This window comes from Parambassis ranga, chromosome 6 (genome assembly GCF_900634625.1).
Source record: "Parambassis ranga chromosome 6, fParRan2.1, whole genome shotgun sequence".
NCBI lineage: Eukaryota > Metazoa > Chordata > Actinopteri > Ambassidae > Parambassis > Parambassis ranga.
In genome coordinates, this window is record NC_041027.1 from 9,020,945 (window position 1) to 9,030,535 (window position 9,591).

The window sequence follows — 9,591 nt, forward strand, 5'->3', positions numbered from 1 at the left end:
TCAAGAGGACCTAAATATAAAAAGGGACAAACACCATCTGTCTATGTATGTGATAACACAGCTGGACCTGGTGTGGATGCAGTGCCCTACATTTGCATTTAAATACACCAAAAAAATCAAATTTACAAGGCAGCACAAAAACATAGGCCTCTTTAACAAATACGTAAGAACATCATCACCATAATTATCTCCACGTCATCACACACGTGAACACACAGAAAAAAAAACACTTGTTAATGACACTTTGGAGCAGCTGCTGCATCACTTTTTCTGATTCTGCATGTGTGTAATCAGTAACAATAATAGTTTTGTTTTTCAGTTCGAGCTGATGATGCTGTGGCAGTTTGTTTTTTTTACCTCTATCAAAAAATGCGTCATCCCATAGAGAACAATTAGCTAGATTTTTAAAAATCAATACACAGTTTCAAGAGGAGGTGATAGGTTTTGATTTAGTCCAACTAGTCATAAAATCTAAGACTATTCTCTGTTACATTCAGTGGGTAAATCATCAGTGCATATTCAGTTTCATATATCATTTTTATTCTAAAAACCAGAACTATTACACATACAGCAGGCTGACTGTGCTCTTAATTATTCTCTCCACACCCATTATGTGTTGATCTGATCATTGCTTAGTGTAAGACCTAAATGTTTACATCCATTATCCATCTGGGGCTCATTAAGCATGGGGCTTTTTTTCAGGAAACAGGTGCAGAATGAGAAAAGAGGAATGACTTGCAGGAAAGGTCCAGACGTCAGAAATCAAACCAGGATTCACTGCTCAGAGCCTGTTGATCCTTGTGGTTTGCATTTCAGTGGTCCATATTATGTTTCACCTGAATAATCCATCACCACTTTCCACTAGGTGGCATTATGCATTCACCATGTCACCCCCCTGTTTCATTCATACATTGACTCAGCAAGACCTGTCTGCTTGAAGGTCTCAGCAACCTGTCTGGAGTGCTGCATCTTAGCCGAGAGCGCCTCTAGAATGTCATTCTGGTCCACAGCTGTAGCAGTCCGGTAAATGAATGTCCCCATTGACTCGAGGCCTCGCATGCCAAGATTTACCCCACAACCTGGAGGGGAGAGGAGAGGAGACATTGTACATACATCAATAAAATAGATGTCAGAAGTCCTCATTTTGAGGACTAAATTGTATCCTTGAAGTCACAATGATGGTCTGACACAACACAGCAGTATGTGCATAAACACTGAACTGCATTGAGACAAAATCAGATAAACATCACTGAAAGGCCATTCAGCGCAATAATGAGTCACACCTCTTCCTGCATCTGTCCTTCTTACCATCGCCTCCTCACTGACGTAAAACCTTTATTCTGCTAATAGAAATCTTAGATGTTTATGACTAAACACTTCACATTAGGATAGAGAAGCTTGCCCACCAGACCTATTGGGTTTAAAAAAAACTGCCTATGTCTTATGGACGTGTACCTGTGTCAAAATTGAGGACACGTGCCGCCTCGCCCTCCACAGTGACCGCCACATTGTCCCCCTCTATGTAGGCAGCACTGATGCGTCTGTGCGACAGCTGAATCTCAAAGAGGCGTCTGCTGCACTGCATGTGGTGGAGCGTCACATCGTTGAGACGAGGTTCTATGTCTGTCTTATAGGCATTGAAGGATTGGTGGAAAATGTTCTTCATGATCTGGGTAGCAAGGAAGACATTAACAACATGATTAAAGAGCAGGTTCAGCAAGTTATAAGCTTACTGTGCCAAAAATAAACTATATTTTTTGTTAATATGTTAAAATGCATGATGACTGATGATTGAAACTGGGGCTTAATGCTTAAATTAGTTTACCTTATAGATTAGGTAATTACATGGCAGATATGTTGATAAATTATATTTCTTTTCTTTTTTAAAAAGAACAGCTGGTTTGTTTTTTCTCGTCCTTTGCAGATTCTTTTTTTACCATCAGAGGTGACTCAAGAAAATTTATGTTGCAGAAAGAAACCACAAAAGAAAGTAGTCCGATGCACTGATTCTACAGGAGCTGTGGGTATCAACAAGGCTCTTTGTGACTCTGCCTCACTTTCTCTCTCTTTAACTCTGCTCTTCTTCGACCCATACTTGCACATTCAACTGTTACCAAGTAACCGTGGATTTGAATGGCCACCCACATAGCAACAAGAGCTTCAAGGGCGGTCTCGTTACATACCTGTGTGCACACTGCTCACTGTGGTTAGAAATGATTACTGTGAGACTTTAAATAAAAATGAATTATATATATTATTATAATGAATTATAATTAAAAAAATCCGACCTCCATTCGCTCACTAAACAGCACATAACAGATGATCTTTCATCACACACACAGATGTCACACTTTGTCCCTTTCCTTCTTGTTTTTATTGTCTTTTTAACTCAGGCACACACATACTCAAGTATGTCCACAGACATATATGCACACCCTTACCTTCATGTAAACACACACACCCATATGCACTCACTAATGGACACACAATAGTGCATCAAAGGCTGTATGACATGACAAAAATGCTGTATGACAGGTGACGAATTAGTGGATATGTAAGGCAGTGCTCTAATGTGGCAAGAGTTATTTTTCATCTTATTAACCTGAAAATACAGCATCATGTTCTTCACACCTAGAGACAATGTTAGCAACAGTACACAAAAACAATAGAGTCTTACAGAAGAGTTTGCGGTCTGCCTGAGGAAGCGAACCATCTTTGTGTCTGAGGCAGGACAGACAAGAGCCATGTAGCGGTTTCTGAAGGTGCCGTAGATTTTCAGATGGAAGCCGGGCTTAGCTGCTGGAGTTCTGTGTTCTCGGAGGGCCTCCACTCCGTAAGCAGACAGGTCAAAGTACAGGCTGTGAGCCCTGATCTCAGGAGTAGGCACCTGAACTTCAACAAAAATATGACAGAAGGAAAAAGAAGAGATTGTAGATCAAATCATGTCAGATCTAATATCATTCACAAGTCCTTCAAAGCAATGAAATTAGTGTCAGTTTTGATGTCAACTTTTGTCTTGTTCAGTGTAGCCTTTACCATATGTGCGACCTATGGTGTGCATGGTGGACAAAAGACACACCCCACTACCTATTATTCACCGACACTGCTGGTGGGGCTGTTGTCACCTGAGTGGAGATTAAAAATAGGCTGACTTTTTTTCATTGGTTTAATCCTGCAGTAACTCCCTGTTATCCCTCGGGCTAGAAGTGATCAATTTTCTTTTCAATGACATAAATCATTGAGGGATCAAACAGCATTTAGTGCAGCCAAGGGGAGATAGCGAGGGAACAGAGCCGCTTCTGGGAAGCGATGGAAGGGACAGTAGAGACGAGCAGGTCATATCCTGGGAGGTAAATTCAATCACTACAGGAAACAGCCAGAGAGAAAAGAGGCCAATAAAAAGCAGCCACACTGCCACTAAGGAGGACGTGATATGAATGGGTATGGTGGCATAAAACAACAAGGTACACTGCGGTTAGGTTCAGATATTAGTCAGGTATTAGCCTGGAAGCTTTTTACCTCAACCTGTTTATTTCATGCTCCAAATTAATACTGTGTTGTCAGTGCAGATAATTCTTAATAATAAAATATAAGATAATTTAACCTTTCATCCACATGAGTCAGTCTGCATGAATCATGCAATTATCCACAGTAATGTGTGGAGATCTGTGCAGTATCAGAACTAGTCTGTTTGTCTAAATGTTTCCATCTCAGTAGACCAGAGAGATTCAATGTCTCTTTGCCGGACCCTGAATCTTGTCCATTTTCATTTCTTGTATCTTCATATTATTCTGTATAATTCACCACAGTGACATATTTAGTTTGATCAATTTTTGGCCCTGTTGCATATTCAGCTATTTGAGTCTCCTCTGAGTCATCATTCAAGGAACCATCTGCTTACATAATGGAAAGTAACCTTTGTGCATGTGAAAAATGTAGCAGCGGATGTTTTGACGTCTTTATTCATAGTTAACCTAGTAGGCAACATATACAGGGAGAGGGGGGTTTGATGAATCATCATCATCATCACCTGCCTTCATCACAACAACAGCTGCTCTCATCAAAAATCAGTGAGCAAATCAATACAGAGCCAGTGTGGATGCTGACGAGATCCAACAATCTGTTGCAATCTGGCTGTTTATATAAGCTGGATATTGTGTTCAGCTGCTCTTGGCAGGTTCATGTCACTGTTTGCTCAAATCATCTTTATGAGGCCAAATAAAGTCACCATACTGTCCATCCACTGCTTTCATTCTTTATACAAACAGCAACCTGTTGATCAATGTCTCACTGTGTGCACGTGATGAACAGCATCTGTGTCTGTGTGTCTGCGTGTGTTTCCCGAACCTGTCTCTGGTCTAATCTCTCTATAGTTGCGTTAGCTCCATAGGCATGACAGGACTCCACTGTGTAGTCAGAGCTGATTCCAAGCACAGAGCAGGAGTCGCCACAAGAGCCATCAGCCACAACAATCACACGTGGCCAGTCATTGTGAGGGATCCGCCGCAGGTAATCCTCTGTGAACTGAAAGAAAAGAGAAAGTTCAGGCAATACACAAACAGGGCGAGAACAACAAAGCTATATTCAGTATTCTGTAAAATTGTTACGTATACTTGTAAATATGTTCTTAATGCATGACCTCCTACAGGTTACCATGGTTTCAACATGATTATATCCATTATTAAAACAATAATTTTTTACAGATTCATTCTCTCATCTGCAACCAGATTTTCCATTTTTAAAAAGCACAAGATGAACAAGGTAACATTTGGTTACTGCAATTGCACTTGAACAGGTTACAGCTTCAACCTCCAAACTGCCAATTCATCTAGAGGTTTACTTGTATTTGGCATTACTGCCACTTTTAACACAACTTCTTTTTGCACCTATTAATCTAGAAGGAGGCAGGTGGGCTGTAATGTAATATACCAATACAAGTCATTAAAATGGGCTCTGGAGGTTGTGCTTGTCTTAGCAACAGTACATCTCTCAGAGAGATTTATTGCTGTGGTGGTGTATGCTTCACCGACTCTGAGTAAAACACCAGCAGAGCAGGCCAAAGCAGGCTGAAAGAGAGAATAAGAGGGCCATGTGGGGGCCATAATGGCTCCCAGCCTATGTTTCATCCATCTGGACTACAGAGAACATGTGATTTAAAGAGCCCATTTTCAGACTTTTGAGGCACTGATAGGTCTAAGGATGGAAATTTCTGTCATCAAACCTGCTGTCTAGTCTAATCAAGTGGAAATGGTAAACTTGACAGTGAGTCTAAGTGAAGCTGAAGTTTGTTGTGATCAAAGAACCTGTTGACCTTGTCTACCCTTCTCTGAAAGGTTGGTGAGTCACTGGACAGCAGGGAGGGCAGCAGCTATAGGAAAAGCTGTTCAGAGTCAACTAAGACACAGTCTTAGAGACTAAACTGTTGTCTGCTGAGTAGTATGAAAGAAAAACACCACAGTGTAGTAAAAAATAAGTCCTGCCAAAACCCCTCACTGTGACGCTTATTACAGCACTGCTGAAATCTGGCCTCTTGTTTCCAGCCATGACACAAATATTCACTGAACATTTAATCACTGTTTGTCCTCTCTGAGCGCTGACAGCTTCTCTCTGAGAAACTACTCTGAGGTTTCCATGTTAGTGGGTTATGTCTTTGTCGTATGATGTCTGGCTGGAGGGGGGGGGGTGGGCTGTCGTGAGGCACAGTGTGCTGCTTAACTTTTAATATAACAGGGGTAGCAGCTGTTATTTTATCAGAGCAAAACATGCTGTGTATTTAATGTGTTACGATGGCATAATTTGCCATAAATACAATGGCAGAATCTGCAGATGACATCTCAGTTAATGTGCTTTTGGCTGAGATCACATTCAAAAATCTGTGGTAGAAATCTGCAAATAAATCCTTCAGAATCCAAATAGGATTACATGTTAAAATCCATTTTGTTTCGATGTCATGCTGTGTTTGGTTGTGAGATTTGTTTACTAGAAATCTGTCATTTAGCTACCTGCTGGCCTAAAAACTGTAAAAAGGCTTCTCTTCAGGTTTGAGGTCAGCTTACATAACAAGTTATTTCAACTGAGGATAGCTTTTAGTTTGACATTATACAATGTGGTGTAAGGAGGAGCTTTGGGAATGTTGTAGAATGTTATTGTATCTCTACAGTATGAACAGACACACTGACCAAATAACTACCAATAACACAAATATGTTTCTGGACACTTTAAGACAATGACTTATGTTAGAGCATCACAAACACATAGGTACAATCTTTATCCAGACCCACTCAAGACCCTGAGGAAAATGAGCCCCCTGAGTGGACATGCAGGCAGGAATATGAGTGCCATCCCACACACCAGCCTTTTCTCTTTGACTGTAATCACTTATGGAGGATCAGGCTTGCCAGCCTATGAAGGTATAACCATTCGATGAGGTTGTGGGATTTGGAGTCTTTCACAAAGTCATCACCAATCATGTGCAGTGGTTCCTGCATTATAGATGCTTTTGCAAGTTATCAGATTATTTGAGTACCACATGAGCTGCTTGTCTGTAATATGTTAAAAGCACTGTAAGATACAAAGACCATAACATGATTGGTTCAAAGTACAAGCTGAAATAAATGAAGAGGTTCTACCTTAGTTCCCAGCTGCACTTTGACGTCCACCTTCTGTTTCTTCTGCTCCAGGATGCTCAGCAGATACTCCTGAAACACGCCAATTCTGGTGAAAAAATGTTCGTTGTGCCAGCAGCCCTCCATGTTATCAAAGTCCACCCCGAGTCCCAGCAGAAACTTCACACTCCGGGGATCCAGGGCAATCTGCTGGGGCCGGCAGAGCAGGGCGGTCCGGTACCGCTCGTCCAGCACGGTCAGTTTCAGCACCTTTCCGGAGCGGACAGCGACCAGCGCGGCCGTAAGCCCAACGGGTCCAGAACCCACGATGAGCACCGAGATCCTGGCCCGCCACTGCCTGAAGCCGTCCAGACTCACTTTCACCACCACATAGAGAGCCACTGCCACCAAAGTGCTCAGAGCGGTGTCATAGGCGAGAGCGCGGTACTTTTCCTCCGCGTTTTCTCCGATGCCACCAGCTGCAGCATTCCCTGCCTGCAGCCCGTCCATACCGCGGAGGGAATTTAGTACAAGCGATGTCAAGAGCTGTAACCTCCCTGCTGAAAAAGCGGAACGTCCTCTCATCAATTATCCTATGCATTCAGGAGCGAGAGAAAAGAGGAGGAGGGAAGCAGCATCCATACACAGCCTGACCAGCTGCGACTTGCCACATGCGTCCTCTCTGCTCCCTCAGATGTAAGTTGAGTCGTTGCAGCATGCTCTCTCTCTCTCTCGCTCTCCCTCTCTCGCCTGGAGTTAGATGTGCGCTCAGAGCGCGTCATCACAAAGCGAGCAGTTTAAAACAGCATCAGCAGTTTGTGCGTACATTTTAATAAATCTGTATTTTTGCTAAAAGGCTCCAGAGTTTTATAAAATCAGTGGAAAACTATCGGCGTGGGCATGTGATTCTTCTCTCCTAAAACCCAACAGATGCTGAACACAGTCAACAGCAGAGGCAGCAGATTTACTCTGTGAGAAACTATTGATTTACTGATGCTATAACGAAAGCGGTCTATCACACACTCTTCACAGAGACAATGCCAGAACCGCAACAAAAGGACAACCCCAAAGGACAGAGCAGAGAGACACGTTTCCGAATAATACTGTTGCAGTTAGGGTTAGCAGACTAATTATAAGAGGCATGACTTGAAAGTTTATGGCAAATAAAAAATAAGATGCTTCTCATCTTCTTTCATCTTTCCCATGTGTTTCCATCCCATCTCATCAGTTAAAGCACCGTGATAATCACTGCCCGCATCTCATGCGTGTGCCTCCAATTCTCAGCCGGTTTTTCTTTTCTTTCCCTTTCATCTGCTTCCTGAACTAAAGGGAGCAATGAAGACATTTCACCATGGTGATGGCTCCTTAGAGGACCAGACCAATTCATATGAAAAGATGCATTTTCTGTGGTGCTGCAGCTGAAAATGGGATTACAGTGGAACACAGCACTGAGATGATGAACCAGAAACATTGCTCCTTTTTTTTGATGGATCAGAGTCCAGGGTGACCCCTTTACATAACCCCACAAAGAACCAACAAACAAAAATATGAATAATTTAATATTTCTTACCAACGAGCACTGTTTGGTGCCATTTTCACTCTTTGAACCCCTTTGTTAATTTTCTACTCCCTGCTGCCACCCCAGTGACGGCAATGCATTGCATCATATTATTCAGCATCTTAACTAATGCTCTGACCTTTAAGCTCCATTTGAGCCCTGCTAATAAATGAACACTCTGAAGGTGGTGGTGGCATCGATTTACCAAAGTGACTCCGGAAACCAGCCAAAGCCTCAACCGACAGGGAGGTTCATCTGACATATAAAAAGTATAGAGTACATACGTATAAATTAATATATTATATTGCCAATGATCTGCAGAGAAAGTAAGTGGAGGAAAACAAACACAAATACAAAGGCAGGCAGACATATTGGTGTGACACAGTATACCTCCGACAGTAATTGGTTTCCACCTCTACTAAGGTGCCTGGCAACGATTACTGTCCAGCCAGTCCACATGAAAAGAGAAATGAAGCTCTAATTACACTTAAAACCTGCAAAGCTGGCAGGCAACCGCAGACACAAACACATCCAGAGAAATAATGGAGAGCAGTCACACAGAAATTAAATGATAATTTTGTATGGAGACTAGAATAAACAAGATTTTGCCAAAAAATCACAACTTGAAGATGCTAAATGCAGAGAGAAGTATCTCACATATGGCTTAACATTTCCCATCACTTTATAAAATGAAATTATAAACGACAATAAAGCATCTGAACAACATTTTTCTTTGATTTCTGTATTAGCATGCTAATATATGCAGTTACACAGAGGAGCTGGAGATAATCCTTTCACAAAGCCCAGGATTTGAATGCGTTAATGCCACTGAGTGGATCCCTTACACGTCCTACTCTGACAACAGTACTGTGCTAGAACAAAAGCAGCACAGAGCAGATTTCCCACATCCTATGGACAGTAACGGATGTATAGATCTGAGTTCATTAGGCTGAAGACTAGTCCCCCTCTCCACACACCCCGCACCCAGCAATTAATGAACACACACCCTCATTGTTGTCAGGGAGTTCAGGCAGTATTAAATCAACATATTTCCATGCAGGGTCACTTCCAAGAGAGTGGGATCAGGCTGCCTATTTGTTTGCAGTCTTTTCAAACACAGGAAGGACAGAGAACATCTAAAAAACAATCACTGTGGCACAGAAATATCACAGACAGAAAGTCCAACAATGTAGCAATAACTCTGAGACTGCAAGCACACAAAGCACTCTGGAAACCAAGTGTTCAAAATGCAGCATCTTTATCATCCTGTTTACACATTCAGTCTAAGCCTTCCTGTACTTCTTCCCCCACTGAGACTGTTCTACAAGCCAGACATGTTGCCCCTGCTGTCCACTGTGTCAGCATGTGCTTTGCAGTGATCAATATGACATCTGTCTGAGAAACATGGTCTGTTTCTCAAACACCATT

The 9,591-nt window shown here is 42.1% G+C and overlaps 1 protein-coding gene across 1 annotated transcript; it reads right to left on the reverse strand.

The window, feature by feature from the left end:
* Positions 1 to 342: 342 nt before the first annotated feature.
* On the reverse strand, positions 343 to 7,115 carry LOC114437832 (uncharacterized). Its single transcript, XM_028408763.1, has 5 exons — positions 6,630 to 7,115; positions 4,348 to 4,524; positions 2,678 to 2,887; positions 1,456 to 1,669; positions 343 to 1,079 (listed from the first exon to the last, which is right to left on the reverse strand). Exons 1-5 carry the CDS (start codon positions 7,113 to 7,115, stop codon positions 901 to 903), a joined length of 1,266 nt encoding a protein of 421 aa, XP_028264564.1. The 3' UTR covers positions 343 to 900.
* Positions 7,116 to 9,591: the final 2,476 nt, after the last annotated feature.